The 23,635-nt window shown below is 43.0% G+C and overlaps 1 protein-coding gene across 2 annotated transcripts in view; it reads left to right on the forward strand.

The window, feature by feature from the left end:
* MYOF (myoferlin) overlaps positions 1-23,635 on the forward strand; it is a 148,660-nt gene that overhangs the window by 96,065 nt on the left and 28,960 nt on the right. For both annotated transcript variants that reach the window (XM_040992448.1, XM_040992449.1), the window contains 13 exons: positions 2,267-2,430; positions 4,948-5,062; positions 6,593-6,698; positions 7,379-7,524; positions 10,081-10,254; positions 11,434-11,542; positions 13,358-13,435; positions 15,158-15,339; positions 15,462-15,620; positions 15,740-15,838; positions 16,716-16,877; positions 20,215-20,380; positions 23,247-23,323. In XM_040992448.1, the coding sequence (XP_040848382.1) occupies positions 2,267-2,430; positions 4,948-5,062; positions 6,593-6,698; positions 7,379-7,524; positions 10,081-10,254; positions 11,434-11,542; positions 13,358-13,435; positions 15,158-15,339; positions 15,462-15,620; positions 15,740-15,838; positions 16,716-16,877; positions 20,215-20,380; positions 23,247-23,323 (1,737 nt within the window). The remainder of the gene's footprint in view (positions 1-2,266; positions 2,431-4,947; positions 5,063-6,592; positions 6,699-7,378; positions 7,525-10,080; positions 10,255-11,433; positions 11,543-13,357; positions 13,436-15,157; positions 15,340-15,461; positions 15,621-15,739; positions 15,839-16,715; positions 16,878-20,214; positions 20,381-23,246; positions 23,324-23,635) is intronic.

The raw sequence follows: 23,635 nt of genomic DNA on the forward strand, positions 1-23,635 counted from the left end.
TAGTAACATAGATAATTTATAAATATTTTATTAAATTTAAAATTCGCTTAGGTAATGAAAGGCCCCATTACAGTTAAAAAAAAAAAGTTTAGTTCAAAGTAGTTATTTTAACTATGTACATTTTTTAAAGATTTAATTATTTTTATTGGAAAAGCAGATTTTACAGAGAAAACAAGAGACAGAGAGACAGAAAGAAAAAAAATCTTCCTTTAGCTGGTTCATTGCCCAAAAGGCCACAGAGGCTGGAACTGAGCTGATCTGAACCTGGGAGCCTGGAGCTTCTTCTGGGTCTGCCACATGGCTGCAGGGTTTCAAGGCCATCCTATGCTGCTTTCCCAGGCAACAAGCAGGGAGCTAGGTGGGAAATGGAGCAGCCAGGACACAAACTGGTGTCCATATGGGATTCCAGTGCTTTCAAGCAGAAAGTTAGCCAGTTGGGCCATCATGCCAGCCCTTGTACATTAATTTTAACTCGAGGTGTTTATTCAGTTAAAATTCCTAGAAGCATTTGATGCGTGTTTTTTGATAATTTTCAAATGATCTCCCTTCTATAGATGGGTCTTCATGCTCAAAGTCTCTTGGTGAACATGCAGAATCCCAGGGTCACTCTGGGGGGTTTTGATTCTGTACTTGAGTTAGGAATTGGCATCAGAGGTGATTCCAACATGGGCATCAATGAACTACTTTAAGAAATAGTGGGACACTGGGCCCAGCATAGCATGGTAGCCTGGTGGCTAAAGTCCTCACCTTGCATTCTCTGGGATCCCGTGTGGGCACCGATTCATGTCCTGGTGGCCCAGATTCCCATCCAGCTCCCTGCTTGTGGCCTGGGAAGGCAGTAGAGTATAGTCCAAAGCCTTGGGACCCTGCACCGGCATGTGAGAGCTGGAGGACCCTCTTGGCTTCGGATCGGCTCAGCTCAGGCCTCAGCGGGCAGAACAACTTCCTCTCTGCCTCTGCTCCTCTCTGTATATCTGACTTTCTAATAAAAATAAATAAATCTTTAAAAATCTTAAAAAATATTTTTAAAAAGAAATAGTAGGACACATGAGAGCCACACATGCACAGGTTCTTACAGCTCAGGGTTGAATGTGCTATGGAAGAACAATAGATAGTGTTTTGAAGGCCACCAGAATGGTTGATGTTAATTGGGCAGAGTGTGGAGTCAGGGCATACATCAGAGAGGTTGGTTCTTGCCTTGCAGCATATCTTGACATTTACCTGCCTTGAGCTTCATGTTGGGGCTAAGCCACTTGAGGTTCCTGTATCCACTGCTACTGATACTTCTTGACCATGGGAAGGTCACAGCTTTGATCTTGCTAGAATCATGCTGTCTCCCAAGCAGAAATGCCAGGAATTACTTTCTCCTTCATTCTGGGTCCTGAGTCTCATAGCCTCTTGTTGTGGAAGCTCTTTGGCTTCTACCTTTAGCTCATCTCCCTATCCAGGCTCACAGCCCATATCCAAAGTGAGTGCTCTTGATCCCAGTTTCCCCATTAGTCCCCTGCTCAAATCTCCCCACTTCCCCTTTCAAATCACCTTCTCGGTGGGGCTCATTTCCGGGTCAGTGAAAGGTCTAGTTTGAGCCCAAACAATAACACCGTTGCATTGGCAAATCTCAGCCCTTTCTATGACTGGGATAGTGCAGAGGAGGCCATTGTAGATGTGTAAATTCTAACCTGGGAAGGAATGCCCTATAACCCAGAGCCTGCTGTTGTCACTAAACCTCCCTGTCAACTCCAGAGGGAATTAATGCTTCGAAGTTTTAAGTAATGTTAATGAGAGTTGGATATTAAAGGAACTTTGTAGACTGCCTACCAGTTTTCTGTGGGTAATGTGCTCCAGGTTCTAATACATTCTATGAAGCCTACACAGTCAGAGCAATTTATGGAGTTCTGAGAATTAAGGCTCACAGAGCTATTTGGAGCTGCTCAAATAATGACAGAAAAAGACATATATGATATCTCACTGTTTAGAAAACATTTCCACAATTATTTGCACATTTGAACTCCAGAACAAGTCTGTAAGAAAGGCAGCATTAGTGCTATTGACAATGAGAATGCTGAATCTTAGAAAGATGAAAAACTTTCCCAAAGTTACAGTACTAATAATTAGCAGCTCAACTGAGCTCTGTATCTTCTGACCCTAAAGGTTTGTTGTTTTCTGTAGCTGTGTAGCTGAAGTCTCAGATGGATTTGAAAATCGATGGTCTGGTTTTGTCTCTTGCTATCTGATGTGTATCTCCAATTATATTTCTTTTTAATAGTATGAAAATCAAGCTCTGATGTTTGGAAAATGGGGCACTTCTGGATTAGTGGGACGTCATAAATTTTCTGATGTCACAGGAAAAATAAAGCTCAAGAGAGAATTCTTTTTGCCTCCCAAAGGCTGGGAATGGGAAGGAGAGTGGACAGTTGATCCAGAAAGAAGGTAAGTTTTCTGTTTCTGGGAAAAACAGGATTATACCAAAGCCCTTTCCTAGAGATAACTAAAATGACCATCTTCTTTATCATCCTTGATATTTATATGGCATCCACTGATAAGGCGTGAGTCCATACAAAATCACAGAAAGATGCCATCCATCTGTGCCCAGAAGCTACCACTTGTTGAGAACTTATACACAATTGGGCTAAGCTCCAACATCACCTTGCTCAATCTTATCTCCAGGCAGGTAGTGAAAGAATCTGAATGTTTGGAGATTTTACCCTATTTGCCTGGGTTCATGCCTGCTGGCAGGAGTCACTTGGCTCCTGGATTAGAAGAAAAAGGGTGTAATTTACTAGTGCAATAACAATAGCAGAGAACAAACATATACTCAATTCTCCATGCCCCATTTGCCACAGAGTGGCACAAAGAGCAGCCAGATGATACTCGCATATGCAGCAGATTATACTGCCTCTGAGGAACCCTGTGCTCAGAGAATCCAAGTCTTTCCTAACGGACAGTAAGGATGCTGATCCTTTTTTCTGGAGAGACTATTTCGGTCCTTCAAGGCTATTCCTCACATAATATCCTTGGATTTCAAGTTTTCAGAAAAAAAAAAGGTAATCAGTGCTGCAGCTTAGCAACATGGGCAGAAATGCCAGAGACACAGGGAATGATCTCCCAAAGTACAGTGTCACCTATGCAAATGAGGAAAATGAGGAAATGATAAGCTACATGTTGAAAAGCACATATCTTGTATGTGGATGGCTGGGTCTGCAACCCAAATCAGCACTCAACCGGTAGGCTGAAATGTCCACAAGAATCAGTAGCAGGTACCCTTTTTAAGAGGTTACAAATATTTATTATAAAGGCAGTTACAGAAAGAGAGAAGAGGAGGCAGGCATATTTTGTATCTGCTGGTTCACTCACCAAATGGCTGCAACGGCCAGGGCTGTGCCAAGCTGAAGCCAGGAGTTTCTTCCAGGTCTCCCACATGGGTGTAGGGGCCATCTTTTGCTGCTTTTTCCAGGCCATTCTTGGGGAGCTGGATCAGAAGTGGAGTAGCTAGGACTTGAACTGGTGCTGCAGGTGGCAGCCTAACAACTTGCACCTCAGCACTAGTCCCAGAAGATACCCTTTAAATGACTGAGTTGTCTGGTATGTGAATCGAATCTCAGATGCTATTGTTAAAGAGAAAACTTAAAATGTTATTAAAAAAGAAACAGTAGGAGGTGAGCATGTTTCTTCTGGAAGCTATGGGGAACGAAAGTCTGATTCTAAATGTTGCCAGAAGTATTAGAACCAAAGCTTTCTCTTCTCACCTTCTCGTGACAATGCACTTGAACTTAGAGCAAATGTGTGCATTTTAAGAACTCTAGTTTGGAGTTTGTACACTCAGCCATTTGTTGCTATAGTTGCTTAGGCATTATTAGGAGGGAAGAAAGTGTGTGCTGTGAAATCACCATGCTGCCACATGATTGCTTTTCATCCAGGCCAGCTTGCTTTGAGTAGAGCTGGGGCAGGGGTAGGAGAGAAGGATTGTGGGGAGAAGGAAAGTTGGATTTGAATTGGACAGAAGACAGGAAGCTTAGTTAGGACAGAAGGATAGGGAGAGCTGTGGTGAGAAAAGCAGAAGACCAGGAGTGTCAAGGTCAGATAAGCTGCAGCTGCAGCTGGGGTTTTTAGTTTCCTCCTCAGAAGCCAAACTAGTGACGGTCAAGGCTGACTTATGCAAATGATTGAGACAGTTTGTTGTCATTTTTATTCCTTTCCAATGCTTTAGTACTAGGAGAGACTAAGAGAAAAGACTGAGAGATGATTAAGGGGAAAACCCCCTTATTTACATCGATGTCTGGCAGAAGTCTAGCGTCCAAGTTGGAGCCTCTGCACTCACCTCTGGACATTGTGCAGAGTTCCAAAACTAAGAGGAAAGCTGAGTCAGCACGGGTTTCTCAAGTGCCCAAACAGAGCCTAGAGCCTGAAATGACCTGGCACGACTGTCTACCCAGGAACCAGCCAGGGAACACGAGCTCCTCCCTTCAGTTTGTGTGACAGACAAAGCAAGCACAAGGACGAGTGACGTTCCACACATGACCTCCTGAGACTGTCTCTGCCCTGCTTTGTAAAGTGGGGAATGCATGGGGAACGACTCCCTATTGTGTTTGAACTGTTAGTCAAGAGTCTGACTGGGGCAAAGCTGAATGGTGCTGAGCTGAAACAGGAAGGTGGTGTTAGAAGCTGCCCACACATTGTCTTCCAGGGCCCACCCTGATTGCTAAGAAGGAGCAACTTAGCTAATTTAAGAGTTCTCTGTAATCTAGGTCTCGTGGTTCCAGCAGGTCCCTTCCTCAAAGGATGTCGAAATTCTGTAGTACTGACAGTTTAGGGTAGAGAACTCAAGGGGTCAAGTTGGAAGGGAGCTAGTACCAGTCCCAGGTTGTATATGCTTCCCAGCCATTGGAAGTGAGCAGGGTTGCCTGTTACCTTCATCCTTAGGTAACATGAGCCCTCACTCCCTTGTAGCTTGCTTACTGAGGCAGATGCCGGTCACACGGAGTTCACCGACGAAGTCTATCAGAATGAGAGTCGCTACCCTGGGGGTGAGTGGAAGCCAGCTGAGGATACCTACACTGATGTGGTGAGTGCCTGCTCTTGAGAGAACCCCGGTGTTGTCTTTGTGAATCAATGTCTCCTGGGGAACCACATGCTTGGATTCACTCTTCAGCTCCATCAAATGTTCTCAACAGCCATTCCTTCATTCATTCACTGATTCACTCGCTCAGCACATGGGGGAGACTAATTCACTGGTTCACTTCCCCACATGCCTGCAGTTGGCTAAGACTGGGCCAGGAACTCAATCCAGGTCACTCATGTGGGTGGCAAGAATCCAGGAACCCAGTGGGTGGCAGGAATCCAGACATCGCCATTGCTTCCCAATGCCTGCACTGGCAGGAACCTGGGGCCAGGAGTCAGAACAGATTATTGGATTCTCAGATAAAGGATGTACGTGGCTTAACCACTAGGTCAGATGCGAATGCTCCTTGTATACTATTTTTGACTCAAGTTACACAGATAGCAAGAAAATTATTTTCTGCAGAGATTGAGCCTATTTAACCACATGTTGGTACATGGCAAAGTTTGGGTAAATATTGAGCAAATATTATTTAGGGTAAATATTATTTATTTAATCTTTAAAATCTTAACAAGTGAAATACTCATAACTTTAAAAATTCAGACAGCATAAAGGTGATTCTTCTCCCTGATCCATGTTTCACCGTTTGATCATGGCTGTCTATACATGTGTAAGAATGTAATCCTCACCCTCACCTAAACAGAATCATGCTGAATATGAGTTCTACAGCTTTCATTTTCGCACAGTAATATATCTTGAACATTTTAATAAAGCTTATTTATTTGAAAGACAGAATGACAAAGAGAAAATAATTTCTTCCACATGCTCATCTGGGCTTTACTTGGTCAGTGTTTAAGTGTGTATTCAGTTTTGATCAGTATCACCAAATTGCTTTTCAAAGAGGTGGCACAAATTCCTCTTTCTAGCAGCAATGATCGAGAGAGCTATTGGCCTAAATACTCACCAACCCATTTTTTTATCCTTGCTAGTTCAGGAGCAAGTGGCATCCTGTTATGTCTCTCTTCATTTGAAATGAAGTAGACTGTTTTTCTGTCTGTTTATGGGCTATATTTATTTCCTTTGTTTCAAGCTCCCTTTTTATGTATACTTACATCATTATTTAACATTAGTTTTGTGCAATCTTACAAGTCGGCCGTATGAACCTCTGTAAGTATCTCCCTGTAATTGACATGTGTCTTTCATGTTTTATCCACCCTCTGGTGGACTATTTCCTACCTAACCTCTCATGTGACAGGTCATTTTATGTTGTTAACATGAACCATATGTTTAATTATTTTAATGTACCAAAACAGTAGTTTCACATGGTTCAACCTAGTACTATTCCATAATGGTAGAAACAAAAGATCGTTTACAGGAGTGAATTTTTGTGCCTAAAGGTTAGAGATTGTTCTGAGTGAAATTATGTTTAAGATGATATGTAAGTAAGCATATGGATATCAGACTTAAACGCGAGGAGCTATATCTTACTGTCACACCTGACACTATAACAACTTTTTTATTTTTCCTTTTGAACAGAATGGTGACAAAGCGGCATCTCCCAGTGAGCTGACTTGTCCTCCAGGTTGGGAGTGGGAAGATGATGCATGGGTGTATGACATAAACCGAGCAGTGGACGAAAAAGGTAATACTTGTAGCAGTGTTCACTCGACAGAGTGAGGCTTCTTTGGAGGGAAGAAGCCTGCTTTTGTGAGTCCATGGCAACCAGGTCAGCTGGTGCTATTACTATTCAGATCTAGAGGCCCAGGGATAAGTGAGTGCTTGGGCAGGTGCTTGGTGAGAGTGTGTCAGCAGTGAAAAGCAGACAGGTTTTGCTGAGCAGTTGCTTGGGATGCTACTATCCCATCCATATTAGAGTGCCTGGACTCGGGTTCCACATTTGCTCCTGATTCAGTATCCTGCTAATGTGCCAATGGGTAGTGACCTAAGTTCTTGGGAGAGCCGTATGCAGTTCCGTGGTCCTGGCATGGTTTGGTCCAGATGGTACAGCCATTTGGGGAATGGGCCAGTAGATGGAAGAGTTCTCTCTGTGTCTTTCCTTTCTCTCTTTCTCTTTCTCTCTTTTTCTTTTTAAATTAATGAGAAATTTCAGGTGCTTAAGGAATAAGGTGACCAGGCTTTGAGATTCTTGGAGATCCAGGATTTTGGAGCATTTTGGATTTCAAATGTTTAGATTAGCGATGCTCAACCTAATTTGTTTGTGAGCCTAGACAATGTTTGGGAGCAGAGAGAACATTCACTGGAAGCTTATTGGTCGTCTGACAAGTGTATCTCTCTGATAACCACTCACAAACTCTCTTCCAGGCTGGGAGTATGGAATTACCATTCCTCCTGACAATAAACCCAAATCCTGGGTTGCAGCTGAGAAAATGTATCACACCCATAGGCGGCGAAGGCTGATCCGGAAACGCAAGAAGGATGTAACACAGACTGCTTCCAGTACAGCAAGGGTAAGAAGAGCAGTGGAAGGGAACTGGCCCCAAGCCTCTGCCTTCCAGACCATGTGGCGTTCTAGTGAGCTCAACTGGTGGAACCATTTGCAGATCAAGGGCCCAGTGCTCTGCATGCAGGGTGTTCCACCTGCACCCATCCCACTGCTGTATCCCCGCCCCCTAGGACTAGGTAGAAGTACCTTTCCACAAACCTACTGATCTGGAAACTCCAGGGACAGGCCCTGCAATCTGCATTCCAGTAAGCCTTCCAGGGGATTCTCATGCAGGCCTAACATTAAGAACTACTATGGAGGCATTAAAAAGAAACCAAAATTACTTTGGCAGCAAAATACAGCAGTGGTAATAACTTAGGACTTGGAACAAAACGTGTAAGGATCTTGTTCATCTTCAAAATGGGACTATTCAACTAATAGGGTATTGTTAGGTTTTCAAGGGAATAATAATAAATTCAGAGGCAAAATAAGCACTTAATAATAGTAAATGTGCATGTTTTGTGTGTCTCCTAAAATTTTAGGTTCTGAATATGCCATCACCTGCAGGGTGCAACGTCTAATTTTATGCCCTTTACAAATCTCACAGAGATTAAACACACTTCTTGAATTCTTATGTCTAATAAGTGGCAGAGCTGGTATTTGAATCTAAGTTAAGCCAAGTCTAAACAGGAGCTCTTTCTATTGCCCCCAAAAAAACTGACTCCAGAGCTGCTACGAAGTTATTCCTTATGAGATGCAAACATCCTGGGAGCAAAGATGGAGCTGTAGTCATCCCTGCAGCCTCCTTGCTAACTCAGGAATCTGTTCCAGCAAGAAATGTAGAATGGACAGACAGATGAATGAATGAGGCTTCTCATGGAGTCATCTCCCCTAAATGGAGTAAGAAGTTTCTGGTAAAACTTGGATCTCTCCTCCCACGTGAGAACACCATGGTGAAATGAAACAAACATTGGACCACAGCATAGCAAACTCAGGGCTGGCCCAATGAGATTTCTGAGAGTTATAGGTTCCCGGACTTACCTATCTTGGCTATATAACATATCTATTAATGGTATTGTAAATTAGTTAAAATATTGTGCTTAATTTGGACTTTGTTGATTCAAAGTAAAAAAAAAAAGGAAAAAGGAATTCAGACTCTACAATAATAACATACGTGAATCTAAGATTATATTATTTGCTGTTATTTTATATTTATGAAATCTAATCATACCTTTAAGATATTTATATTAAATTCACATAAAGTTTGTACTAGAATGCCAACCACATGAAGGCAATCCCCTGCATTTTTTTTTACTACTCAGCTCCTAACATGCCATGTTATGTAAGGCTTTTGTATTTATCAAAAAGATGGAATAAATCACTGAAAGCAAAGATTTATTTATATGCTGAAAAGCACTAGAGTTATGGAAGTAATATAACTCATCTATTGTTTAATTATTAGCTGTTAGTTACTTTTTTTTAAAAAGGTGGTTTTTTTTTTGAAAGACTTATTTTTACTGGAAACGCATATTTACAAAGAGAAGGAGAGAGAAATATCTTCTGTCTGCTGACTCACTCTCCAAGTGACTGCAACGGCCAGAGCTGGGCCGGTCCAAAGCCAGGAGCCAGAGCTTCTTCTGGGTCTCCCATGTGGATACAAGGTCCCAAACCCTTGGGCCACTCTCTGTGTCTTTCCCAGGCCACAATCAGGGAGCTGGTTGGGAAGTGGAGTAGCCAGGACACAAACTGGTGCCTATATGGGATCTCGGTGTGTACAAGGCGAGGAGTTCAGCCACTAGGCTACCATGCTGTGCTTTAAAGGTTATTTTATTTTTATTTGAAAAGCAGTTACGTAGAAGGAAAGACAAAGATCTTCCATCTACCTGTTCACTCCCCAAATGGCTGCAATGGCCAGACCCAGGCAGGTTCCAATATTAGGGTCCAGGAGCTTCCTTCAGGTCTCCTACATGGATGCAGGGCCCCAAAAACTTGGGCCATCCTCCACTGCTTTCCCAAGCCATACGCAGAGAACTGGATTAGGTGGAGCATTCAGGACTTAAACCAGTACTCGTATGGGATACTGGTCCTCAGATGGAGGCTTAGCCTACGTGCCAGGAGGACTGGCTCCTACAAGTACTATTTAAGGAAGACAGTAAAGGTGGGGGTGGGAGGGGAGGGAGGCATGTTTTTTGTCTTCATATGTAAATAGGAGATAATGATTTCCAAACCATATCACAAGAGCAATATTCTCATGAACCAATTGTTAAAACAGCAACCTAAGAATCCCCTTGCTTTACTCCACCACCAAGTCTTAATAAAGTATGTTACCCAAAGATATGTCCACCATGTGCCACTGTCTCATTGCGCTGCAATTACCAAATGATCTCTCCCTATTCCCACAGCCCATCATCTCTGCACAGGCAGAGCACTTATCTTTGAGGCTCTATGATACATGTCTGGCTCTCAGAACAGTTCTTGGCAAAGAGCTGATTTTCAGTACTATTTGTTGATTGACTAAACAACCCACTTTATTGGTACAGACTGAGGAATATCATTATTAAACATTTCAATTCTCTTTTAGGCCATGCAAGAATATGAAGACCAGGAGGGCTGGGAATATGCTTCTTTAATTGGCTGGAAGTTTCACTGGCAACAGCGGAGTTCAGACACCTTTCGCCGCAGACGCTGGAGGAGAAAAATGGCTCCTTCAGAAACACATGGGGCAGCTGCAATCTTCAAACTTGAAGGTGCCCTTGTAAGTAAAAAGTAGCCAAAGGACAGATAATGCTGGCTTAGAGAAAATGTATTTGTGTTACATACAACACTGCTGGCTCCATAGAGGTCTCCGGAAAGAGATCTAGGAGAGTTCTTCATTCTAGGTGCTCAGTAATTCGTGCAGAATGAATAAATCATAAACATATGACAGATTCTGACCAATATTACTGCAGGCACACCTTTTCCACACAGCATTTTCTAAGTATGTCTGTTCTAGAACTCTTGCCAGATAATGTCTGTTAATATCCCAGGTGCAAGTTCGTTGGATTGTATCTTGAAAACTGCAACTTTCCAACAAACCAAGAAGGTTAATTGTGCAGCTGTGAAGGGGAGGAAGCCATCAGGATGACTACCAAAGTTAGAGAATGATTCAGGTGGAGGCGAGATAAAGAAGACAGGGAAGAGAAAAGCAGACTGGTGGAAGGAACAAAGAATAGAATGGTAGTGAGTGAGTGAAACAATGTGGCAGTCAAGATCCATTTTTATTTTTTTTAAAGATTTATTTATTTGAAAGAATTCCATAGAGAGGGAGAGACAGAGATGGATCTTCCATTTACTGGTTTGCTCTTCATTTGGCTGCAACAGCTGAGGCTGGGGTTGGAACAGGCCAAAGCCAGGCACGCAGAGCTGCTTCTGGGTCTCCCGTGTGGACGCAGGGGCCCAAGCACGTGGGCCATCTCCTGCTGCTTTCCCACGTGCATTGGCAGGGAACTGGGTTGGAAGGGGAGCAGCTAGGTCTCCCACCAGTACCCAGGTGGGATGCAAGCATCACATTTGGCAGCTTTACTCACTGTTACCGCAGCACCAGTCCCAGGATCCATTTTCAGTCTGTTTTTGTGTTTCTGTGCCAATGCCCCTTCAGCAGTCCACAGCTCTTTCTCTTCCTCCTACCACATCTTGAGTTCCCTTATTTGTCTTCTGTATTTTTCCTTTCTCTTAAAGCCTGAACTTGAGGAAGGACACAGCTTTGTCCTCCTGTTCTGCTTTCCAGCTAAATGACTCTGGAGAAGTCTCTTGCTGTTATCCTTACACATGGGGTAATTAGATGACACTATCTCTTGAAAAAGCCAGCATTCCAGTTGTTTCAGAATGTCTGCCGCGTGGTTGGTTGGCTGGAGTTTGGCTGTGTTCACTGAATTTTCTGCCTCTCTTCCTTTAGGGTGCAGACACTTCGGAGGATGGAGATGAGAGAGGCACAGGACAGCAGAAGCACAGTGCCACCTCTGTGTTTGGAGCAAACACGCCCATTGTCTCTTGTAATTTTGACAGTGAGTTTCCACATGTCTTTGTCATCCATTGTGATGAAAATCTGTCCTGGTGAACATGGCTTTCATTTTCATCACTAGGAGTTTTTTTTACAAGTATACTTTTGAAACTATCATATTTAGGCTAAAGGGCATCAAAATGATTGATTTAAGGTAGTCTAATATGCATTCATCCCCTTATTTTTATTGGGAAAAAGACTCAAAATTTAAATATCAGTTGTTATCAATGGTGACCTTCAACAATTTTGGAATGAAGCACATTTGTGATGGTAAATAATTGCATAGGTCTTGGTGTGTGCCAGGCAGTGTAATATGGTAGCTTATACTAAATTCTCATAATATACCTTTAAAGTAATGCTTTTATGGTCTGCTTTTTACAATATGGGAGAACCAATTACAAGAAGATTAATAACTTGCCCAGGATCTCGTAATTTGTAAGCACTAGAGATAAGCCTGGAACTCAACTAGTTGAGTCTGCGCACTGAATCCCAAGGCTTTGCTGTCAGATTTGTTGGGGAGTAGGGGGTGTGAGATGGAGTACATGTGTATCAGTATGATAACAAAGACTATATAGATTTTAAAATACACACGCAGAAAACTCTAACAGAAAACTGTCTACCTGGGGGTATTGAAGCAGTGTAGACAGCCCTGTTTCCACATGTGGAGGAGACGCAAGTGTCTTTTAAATGTCTAAGATGATAAGTAGTATCCTGAATCCATGGTTTACAACAGCTGAAATGTCCTCCTGACCGACTATGTGGCTTACCATCTTGTTTTTTAAGTACAGTAGTCCCCCGCCCATCCACAGGGGATACATTCCAAGACTCTTAGGAAGCGCATAAAGCCACAGATAGCACCGAACACTATGATACTGTGTTCTTCCTATGTGCATATATTTACATAAGGTTTATTTAATGAATTTGGTGCAAAGAGATTGAAAACAATAATTAATAATAAGGGGAGTATTGTAGCAATATTCTGGAACAAAATTTTCAACAACACTATCCTTTTGGTTTGGGACATTATTAAATAAGAACTAGGGCTGATGCTGTGGCATAGTGCCTAAAGCCCCTGCCCTCAGTGCTAGCAATGCATATGGGTACCGATTCAAGTTCTGGCTGCACCACTTCTGGTCGCTCCCTGCTGATGGCTTGGGAAAGTAGTGGAAAATAGCCCAGGTTTTCGGGTCCCTGCCACCCATGAGGGAAACCTGAATGAAGGTCCCGATTTCTGGCTCAGCAGATGGAAGACCTGACCTCTTTCTCCCTCCCTTTCCACTCCTCCAACTCTGTAATTCTGACTTTCAAATGAGTATAGTAATCTTTTTTTTAAAAAAGCATTTAAAAAAAATCAGAAGCACTGTGGTAACTATAGCAGTTGATGTGCTGATCAAGACAGTCACCAACAAGTGGGCAGGTCATGCGCCTCGTGGATACAATGGACAAGAGGTGATTCCCATCCAGAGTGGGACTGGGCAGGAGAGGGGTCGAGTTCATCATGCTACTCAGAATGATGCAGAATTTTAAACTTACGCATTGTTTATGGAATTTTCCATTGAATATTTTTGTACCTCCATTGACCGTAGTTAACTGAAACTACACAAGTAAAACTGGATGAGCAGAGAGTGCTGTGTTCGTCTATAAGAATAAGGAAGGATTTGGGGATAATCTTCATCAGTATTCCATGTGTTCTTGTCTGGGGGGGGCCAGACTGCAGGAACTCACTTAACCAAGAATATGTGATCTCCAGACATGCTAGAAAATTCACAGTTTGCAATGTTATGTTTCTTGTAGTAAATCTCCATCCTGTTCTTTTTAGGAGTCTACATCTACCATCTGCGATGCTACATCTACCAAGCCAGAAACCTCATAGCTTTAGACAAGGACAGCTTTTCAGGTAAAGGGGGAAACAAAATCATGATGTGTTAGTACCAGGAAGGCTTGATTGTACCTTTCATTGTGTGAACTTTTTTTTGTTTTGTCATTTCCAACAACAAAACCCCTTTTCAGTTGAACTTAATCGGGTTTGCATGGAATGACTCCCCAAACATTAGGTCAACAATGAGTGAATGTGTTAGGCACGGCTGCTGGGTGCCAGAAGTACATAAACAGCCCATGGTCTTTTATAGTCATGAATTGATTAGTTGATACAATTGATGTGTTTAAGCCCATAGGTTGATTGGTAAATTAAGAACTCTGAAGGTTAAAGGAAGGGAAAAACACAAAGATGTTGAGTTTGCCCGGTTTCCTCCCGTTCCTGGCTTTGAGTTCCTCAGAGTCCATATTTACCTCCTTTGCTGTCTGTCCTTCAAATTCCCAGCACCATCAACATTGGCAGATTCTAGGCTTTCTTATTCCCCTTAGCCATTGTCTTAGACTGGTTCCAAGGGGTGGGTTTTGGGAAGAGAGAGGGTTGCAGGGGAGGCGGCACTTCTGCCATGGATTGATAGTTCTAGAGTCACCCAAATAATGGCAAGAACATTGCACTTCGGGATGTGTGAGACCCAGAGAGCTTCCTTAGGCCTGTCAGAAAGCCTCACACTGTGGTGTGCTCACATCAGTTCTGAAATGTGTCCCAAACACTCGTTTTAGCTAACATGTATGAATGGTTTTCTTTTTTCGCACACCAAATTCAAGTTACCCATAATTAACGTAGCTATGTTTCCTGAAGTCATTTTCAATTACTCCCCACCAGGGGGCGCTCCATCACTGAAAGTCAAAATTATTCAAAATGGTTTCAGAAAACTCCAGGTACATTCCTTTGCAGTTTGAAACATAAGCTTATCGTAAGGGCAAAAACAAAGAGATCCATTGGTACGATGCTTGCTTGGAGTGCTAAAAACCTAATCCCTTTCTGGCGTTCCAGGCTGGACATTAGCTTATTGCTCAAAGAGATCAGACTCTGAAGCAACTATGAAAAAGTTCCATGGGTTTATGTGGTGTAGAGAACATGGATTACTTTTATTATACATGAGATGGCTTTCATTCCATTCTTAAGCACAATGAGACAGCATTTTCTGCTATCACAGACCGTAAACTCTGTGAGCACTTGTTAACTATTTATTGAATCAATGGATTACTACAGATATAAGGAACAATGACAATAGCCAGCATTTACCCAATGCTGTCTCTGTGATGGACTCTGTCCTAAAGAGATTACATTCTTTACATGATTTCCTTGACTTAATGCTAGGAATAGATATTTGCTTTCATTGCATGGAGGTAGAAACTAAAGGTTAGGAAGATTCTAAACCCACCCCTCTCCCCAACCCACCCAAGGTAATGTGACAGGGACAGAGGTGGGGTTCAGAATCAGATGTGTCAGATTGCACAGCCTCCACTCAACCACGAGTACAGCCTGCTGGCACAGAAAGATTGTGTGGAGATGTTCTTCAGAAAGAGAGGCCTCAGTTCAGGTGCCTCTGGGCAGTGCTCTACTCTGTCACCATGTTGTCTGCCCCTGCCATGCCCTGCTTCCTGGAAACCTTGTGCCGGGTGGGTGGTGAGAGTCCCCGTGCAGGATGCAGATGATACAGAGGAAGAACCTGCAGTTGAAATGAATGGCTCTGGGAAACTCGACTTCACCCTTGACCCCACCATGGTTCTTCTCCTGTTTCAGATCCCTATGCGCATGTCTCCTTCCTCCACCGAAGCAAAACCACCGAGATCATCCACTCTACCCTGAACCCCACATGGGACCAAACAATTATATTTGATGAAGTTGAAATCTACGGGGAACCCCAGACAGTTCTACAGGATCCACCCAAAGTTATCATAGAACTGTTTGACAATGATCAAGTGGTAGGGAATTTAGAATTTCTCCCATGGCTTGGGGTGGCGGGGGTGGGGGAGGTGGGGGGTTGGGGGGTGGTGATAACTTAAGGGCTTAAGTTCAGGAATTGAGAGATCACTTGATTCCCTAGGGCAAAGATGAATTTTTGGGAAGAAGCATTTGCTCTCCTCTGGTGAAGCTTAATTCCGAAGTGAACATCACTCCCAAACTTCTCTGGTACCCAGTCCTGAATGGAGACAAGGCCTGTGGGGATGTCCTCGTGACTGCAGAGCTGATTTTGAGAGATAAGGTACCTTGTTGCTTTCTCATGCGTTTAGCTTTTCCTCCAATTCAAGCTCTAGTGAATAATTCTGACACCGTTCTCTTGACATAAAGGGAACCATTGACGTTTCCATGTTTGCTTCTCAGGATGGAGCCAACCTTCCCATCCTTCCCTCGCAAAGGGCACCAAATTTGTACATGGTCCCTCAGGGCATCAGGCCTGTAGTTCAGCTCACTGCTATTGAGGTAAGTCACTAAGTTTTGTTGATCACGGCAAATGGATGGAACTGTGGAATGGAAATCCTTCATGTGGGACATGGAATCCTGCCTTGTGTTTTTCTTGCTGTTTCCAATATCCTTGAAACATCCATGAGAATAGCAAGCTTGTAGTGGAGACAGGAGATTCATTTCAGTGTTACTTGAGAGAATCTAAAGTGCTAATATATTGGGAGCCAGCCTTTTTTTTTTATCTTTTCATTTTTTGGATCAGCTGAAGAGCTGGGAAAGGGAGAGTAGACACAAAGAAAATGAGAGCAGAGCAGGCCTGAGAGGGAGGCAGAGGTGGAGTGGGAGTGGGGATGTGTTGACAGGGTAGATCCAAGCTGATGGGGTGAACCCAGTGGCCTGGTCTACAGTAAGGCTCCCCCCTTTTCCAGACAAGTAACAGTTCCCCCGAAGATTTCTATCATCCCTCTGTTTTGCTGAAAGTTCTTGAAGATTAAGGCTTTGAAGCAACAGTCATCATTGTTGACTGTACATCAGACAGCATGGCAAGTTTACATGTGATCCTCGGGGTGTCCCTATGCCAGATGATTCTGAGTCTGGTTGGCAGATGAGGCCCAACTCCCTTGTTGGTGTTCTCCTGGCTGGTCTGTGGCACAAGCAGGATTTGGGTCCTATACTCCTAACTGCTGTGCTTTTACAGGGTATTGGGTCAGAGAAATGGGAAACCCTGCCTCCCCACCACTCTGCACGGCCTCCTGGCTTTCTAGAGTGGTACTGAGATTTGTACGACTGTACAAATCAATTTTAGAGACTGCACCAGTTATCAAGATAGAAGTTTTCCTTTTGAATATCATTTTTTACTTTGCTATCTTTCCTTATCTTTAAATTACTCTTTTAGATTCTAGCTTGGGGCCTAAGGAACATGAAAAACTACCAGATGGCTTCTGTCACATCCCCCAGTCTTGTTGTGGAGTGCGGCGGGGAAAGGATAGAATCAGTGGTAATCAAAAACCTTAAGAAGACACCCAACTTTCCGAGTTCTGTTCTCTTCATGAAAGTGGTACAGTATCAATCTCTGTCCATGTATGTCAAATAGAATTTTATTTGAAATATAAATATACCTACAGTTTATTCCCAGAATCTGACAAATAGAAAAGCCTTCAGTTTATCACTGATTTTTCTCCCTTGGATTCTGATGCACTAGTAGTGATTTCTTTAAGATTTGAAGGGGGTGGGATTTGGCGTAGAGGCCACTAGGGATGCACCCATCCCATATTCAGAGTGTCTGGGTTGGAGTTCTGCCCCACTCCTGACTCCAACTTCCCGCTGTAGTGCCTCCTGGGAGGCAGTACATGATGCCTCAAGCACTTGAGTCCCTGCCGCCCATTATGTTAAACTCTGTTGAGTTCTGAGCTTCTACTTAGCCTTGACCAGCATCATCTATTGGCATTGGGAGTTCAGTAACACATGATTCATTCATTCTTTCTCTCCCACTCTCTCTTTTCTCCCCTCCCTCCTGCCCTACCCCACCACTATCCACCCTCCTTGCCTGTTTCTGTCTGCCTTTCTGTCTCTAAAATAAAAAATGATTAATTTTTGTTAAACTTCACACACCTCTACTAACATGAAAGTATCTGCACACAATATTTATTTATTCCTCCAGTAAATTTTTCATCTAGCCAGCTGTCTAACTCCAGGCAGCAACATCAAGGTCATGGAATTTCACACAGGGAATCAAGGAAAATGACCATCCTATCTTGGCACTGAACTTAAGGGCTGCTTTTCTGTGGATGGTTTAGTTTTATTTTGACCATGTCTAAATGCTGCTCAGCAGTTAGCTAGTAGATCACCAACATTCTGGGCTTGTTAACCTCATGAAAGTAAAATTTAGGATCAGAATTTAGGACTTGAAAAAGTTCATGCAATTAGGAGATAACAGTTCTCAAAACATAAATCTGGGTCCAGCATCATAGCCTAGCAACTGAAGTCCTCACCTTGAATGCGCCAGGATCCCATATGGGCACCAGTTTTAATCCCAGATTAAAGCATCCCTGCTTCCCATCCAGCTCCCTGCTTGTAGCCTGGGAAATCAGTCGAGGACGGCCCAAACCTTTGGGACTCTGCACCCTCATGGGAGACCTGGAGGAGGCTCTGTGCTCCTGGCTTTTGATCAACTGAGCTCTGGCCATTGTGGCCACTTGGAGAGTGAGCCTTTGGACGGAGGGTCTTCCTCTCTGTCTCTCTTCCTCTCTGTGTGTCTGCCTTTCCAATAGAAATAAATAAAATCTTTAAAAAAAAAAACATAAATCTTAGTTCTCTCGTTAATCTTCAAGAAGCGTCTGTAACTGATGGTACCAGCCATTTGGTCCATCTTTAAAGAACTAAAGAAAAATGAGTGCCCTGTGAAGATTTTTTTCTGATTAAGAGACAAAAAGAAGCTACTGGGAACCAAATCAAAACTGTGAAGTGGATACCTTACCTAATGATTTCCCACCAAAACTTTTGCAAATTGGCCTTGTTTGGTAAAAGAGTGAGCAGGAATATTATCACAGTGGGGAAGACCTCTTTGGCTGACTTGCCCAAAACATTCTACTGATAAGCAAATGCTATCATCATCCCTCCAGAAAATCAACATGCAAAAAGCACTGAACATCCCACGAAATATTGCCATGACCTTTACTCATGATGATTCTCCCCCGCTCCCTCCCCTTGCCCCCTTTTTTTTTTTAAATTGACTGGACCCCATTCTCTACTTCTGTCTTCAGGATCATACTGGTAAAGCCATTTCTCTTGCTACAACTCTTCAAATAGATTTCCAGGATCTTGGCCCCACTTAAGCAAGTTTAAACAACGTTTCCATTGAAAGCTCAGCCCTTGTCTGCAGCTGATCAGGGTGCACCCACTGAGCAGAAAGTTGCCCACTTTAGTTTTTTCAGTCAGAACCACATAAACTAGCTAAATTGGATGACTCTTGTGTTCCTGTTATTTCATCCATTAGCTATGATTAATATGATTAGAAAACCAACAAAGTTAAGTTTTTAAAGATGTACTTTTATTTTAAAGGCAGATTTACAGAGACAAGATGTAACACAGGGAGAAAGAAAGAAAGAAAAAAACAGAGAGAGAGAGATCTTCGATCCACTGACTTACTTTCCAAATGACTGCAATGGCTGGAGTTGAGCCTGTCTAAAGCCAGGAACTTCTTCCAGATCTCCTGTGTGGGTACAGGGCCTAAAGACTTGGGCCATCCTCCACTGCTTTCGCAAGCTAAAAGCAGGGAGATGGATTGGAAGTGGAGCAGTGAGGACTAGAATCCATGCCCATCTGGGGTGCTTGGCACTGCAGGTAGAGAATTAGCTTGTTAAGCCTCCATGCCAGGCACAACCAAGTTAGTATGAGGGTGTGCCACTTCAGACTTCATCTTCAACATCAGAACATTCCTTCTTAAAATGATATCTATTTGTAAATTGCTGATTTCTTAGGAACATTGTCTACATAAACTTTTTATAAAGCATCAATGATTTCAGCATTCTATCACCTAAGTTTCACCTTAAATGAAAATGTTTATTATTGCTTCAATTTTAGTAGAACTTATGTTGTTCTGATAGGGGCTTTTTTATTTTTCCTTGAAAGATTTATTGTATTTATTTGAAAGGTCAAGTTAGAGAGAGAGATATCTTCCATCTGCAGTTTCACTCTCCAAATGGCCACAATGACTTTGGACTGGGCTAGCCAGGTGCCTGGAACTCCTGTGTGCAGGGCCTAAGCATGTGAGCCATCTTCAGTTGCCCTCCCAGGTGTATTAGTACGGTGCTAGATTGGAAGTGGAGGTGCCAGGACTTGAACTGGCACTTGGATATGGTGTGTCCTCATCCCAGGCTGTGGCTGAACTTGCTGTGCCATACTACTAGCTCAAAACAGAAACTCTTTTCAAACTGTTGTCTTATCCTTCTCAGTGTCTCAAACTACATCCTGTTCAGACACATCATAACAAATTAGTACAAGATGATTTTATTGTAAAAAAAAATTGTAAATACACACGTGGTTTGGTCATAATATGCATTTTTCTGTAAACTTTCCAAAGTCCCCTGAGATACTAACAGCCCCACCACTGTGGGTGAGATGACGAGGGCTCAGTGGGATTAGGAAAGTTCCCGTAAGTCATGCAATTCACAGTGGCAGGACCAGGAGTTGACTGCAGGCAGGCTGGCTGCCGCTTCTGCTTAGCGCTAAGTCATTGCCTGGGATCCAAGCTACTGAACCACTCATTGTGAGTCCCCTGGGATATGTCAGTTGGGCAAAAAGATTCTGGAGTCATCCCTTTGGGAAATTTATTGGCAAAGCTGCCATTGTCAGTTATTGTAAAGGGAAATGACACCTAACTTTGTGCCTCCTAGCTGCTGCCCAAGGAGGAATTGTACATGCCTCCGTTGGTGATCAAAGTCATCGACCACAGACAGTTTGGGCGGAAGCCGGTTGTTGGCCAGTGCACCATCGACCACTTGGATCGTTTTCGCTGTGATCCTTATGCAGGAAAGGAGGATATAGTGCCACAGCTGAAAGGTAAAATGCAAGTCTGTGTAAGTAACATTCGAGAGCTTTCAGTGTACGAACTGATCTTTTTCCCAAGATAAGTGTTCTGGAGATTTTTGTAGAAGAAGAGAAGAAAGAGTTTGATAGACACTGGGCTCTGTAACCTTCCCCAAGTAGCCTAGCCATAAGTGGCTGAGTGCAGCTGAAATCCTGGCCTGGAGTGGGGATCCCCAAGGCTCAGGCCATCACCTTCCTAAGTGTTCTGCAGGAGCATGACCATGAGACCTCCGTGGAAGGAAATGCTAAGTGCTTCCTGAACTTTTCCTGTTTACCTTTCAGCAAGCAGCCTGGAAAAGCAGGCAGAGCTATTCCCCCATGAGCAATAAGGAGCAAGTGAGTTCCCTCAGCCTCTCACAAATGGCTATTGAACACTCATTGAATCCAGGTACTGTTCTAGATGTTTAGGGGAGGTGCGGAAGCACTAAGACACCCACAGAGCAAGGCCCCAGCATGGAAGATAAATGAGGAAATGGGCCAAAGCAGTCTGCTGTGGTAAATATTTTAGTGGGGAAATACATGGAAACCCTCCCTCTAAACCTTGAGGGAGAATCTTATTTCAAACTGCTTTTCATGTTTTTGCTGTACCTCATTAAAACACCACATTGTTATGCTGTAGTTTGGCAGTTTCATTGTTGCCCTTAAAGGAAGAGTTTAAATGAATTGCCTTGGATCATATGCTTAACACATAAATGATAGAGCCATGAGAAATACTTAGATTCCCATAGTAAACTATGGTTACTGCTGCAGTGTTTGGCTGTTACCCATCTAGTTGTTATTTGGTTTTAGTTCTATTCCAAGGATGTGTTAGGAGCTGGGGACTCTGTCACAGCAGTACACAAGATCCCAGGTCTCTGAACTTGTGACATTAGACCCTGCTGGAGGGACTGGAAGACCTTCATTCATCTGATCATTGGTAGCTTCAAGACTGAAACAGATTCCTTCTAGTTCAACAGAAGTACACAACCAGTCCAATTTCAGCTTCCATATGGCTTGTGATTGATTTCATTGAGTCTTAGAACACAAGATGTGACTATAAACATCCTGTGTGTCTAATTCAGACAAGAGGGGGGAACATCCATCATCATAGAGCCCTACATGTGTTTATTAAGAAATACCCCCTGCAAAACATTTTGTGCCTAAATGATGCCTAATGTTAGGACTTGTTTTTTTAGAGCAAGAAGACTTTTATAACTGCAAGAACTGTAATATTTGGGTTTCCGATATTACCATGTTATATATCTGATATACCATCTTATATATCTTATATTTAGTATGTTTCCTCCTGCTTGCATGAGAGAAAGTTCTTTTGGTTGAGTGCATGACTTTGGGAGGAAGGCACATGTGTGTACACTACATCTGTGGCAGATGCTTGTCTGGCCCTTCCTGTGTCCAGTGGCCAGGAACTGGCTGGGCCCAAGGCTCCTGAACAATGACCCTAATAAAAAGTGGAGTGTGGTCAAGGACTTGTAGTTTAGAGACTACTTACAGATCTGAAGGTGCCATATAGATAGAAAACTGCCTAGGACAGTAACTGGCCATTAGAGATGGTCAATGCTTGCTGGTCTGCCCTATTCTCTCAACATCATCTTATCCCTTCCTCTGATATTTATTGAGCACCAGACTCTGGTGCAATGGTTACTTACCGCTTTGTACTATTTAATCCTAGGTGAGCAACTTTTGGGGTGATATTTTTAAAGGATTTTATTTCTTTACATAGAAATGGAGAAACAAGATTTTCTCTCTGCTGGTTCACTCCCTAAATGGCCACAATAAGTGAAACTAGACCAAGCTGAAGCCAGAAGCCTAGAACCCCATACAAGTTTCCCACACAGGAGACAGAGGCCCAGCACTTCAACATTTTTGGTTGTTTTGTCATTGGCATTAGCAGGGAGCTGAGTTGGGAAAAGAACAGCTGGGACTTGAACCAGTTCTCTTATTGGAATCCTGGGGTCGGAGGTAGTAGTTTAACCCATTGTGCCAAAATGTTAGCCCCAGTTTGTTTTACAATCTTGAAAATGGCGAGAGTGTGGGATTACTGACAGATTAATTGCAATTATTAAATTAAGTGCTTATCTTTCCCCCTTTCTGAGTATCCTTGGTGGGTTAAACAGAAGGTTCTTTTGCTTGATAGATTTTGCTCTGGATTTCAGCCCTTTGTTGGGTATGTGACCCCCTCAGTGTCATCTTTACTAAAAGGGGACTTCACATCTCACCCCATCTCCACCCCCAAGCTGAGGCTTTGGCATCTCCTGTAGCTGATGCAAAACGTGGGGAGCCCAGGGGCTGTCCTGAGCCCTTGCCCTGACCCCCAGATCCTGAGTCACTACTGACTGGGGATTGTGCTCAAAGTTGGGGCACGTGCCTCTCCCTTTCCATGTAATGTGAGAACAAGGGTTGCATAAACTGTAGCAACTTCAGACCTGAAAACTGCAACTCTCCACCCAGCCGCACCTCTCCTGCCCTTTCTTTTATTTTCTATGCCATAAAAACATTCTAAATAAAGAAGCTTCCTTTAGATATAATCATATACGCAGATCCATTTCTGTGTCTCTTAAAGACTTGAATAGACACAATTCTTTTTTGAGCATTTCTAGTGTACAAACCTTTGGTTAATTGTCCAAAACAAAAATGAGCCATGTAAACCCCTTAAAAATATCTAAAACTGTATTATTTCTTATAGAAACTGATGAGTTGTTAGGTGATTTCCTATCTTCAGGTGTGATTGTCTGCATTCAGTAACTATGATCCACGAATAAACACTGCCATCTACCAAATAACTATTGAACATAAAGTATTTTCCTAAATATCTAGGATTATGATATTGTTTATTTTGCAGCCTCCCTTATGTCTGCTCCCCCCTGCCGGGATACCATTATTGAGATAGAAGACACCAAACCATTACTGGCTTCTAAGGTAGGCTTCAGAACTGATCCTTAGAACTGTCAGTAACTGTGCGGAGATAATTCAGGTCCAAGTGCTGAGTTAATTTAGGTCACTGCAATTAAGATAACCAATTTCCCATGGACTGAGTAAGGTAAGAGCCTGACTCTTGAACTCACCATTGGTCATAATGGCATTTTGTAGACTAGAAGTTCTCAACTTGCATTCATCAGTTACCCAGGATTCCTAAGTTATATCCCATACACCCACACAAATAGACTATCCCACATAGATGTGTGTGCTCAGCCCTCCTTAAGGGATTTCCAGGAGTATGCATGTGTGAGA

Source organism: Ochotona curzoniae, unplaced genomic scaffold (assembly GCF_017591425.1).
Source record: "Ochotona curzoniae isolate NIBS_2020 unplaced genomic scaffold, NIBS_Ocur_1.0 contig_66, whole genome shotgun sequence".
NCBI classification, from domain to species: Eukaryota; Metazoa; Chordata; class Mammalia; order Lagomorpha; family Ochotonidae; genus Ochotona; species Ochotona curzoniae.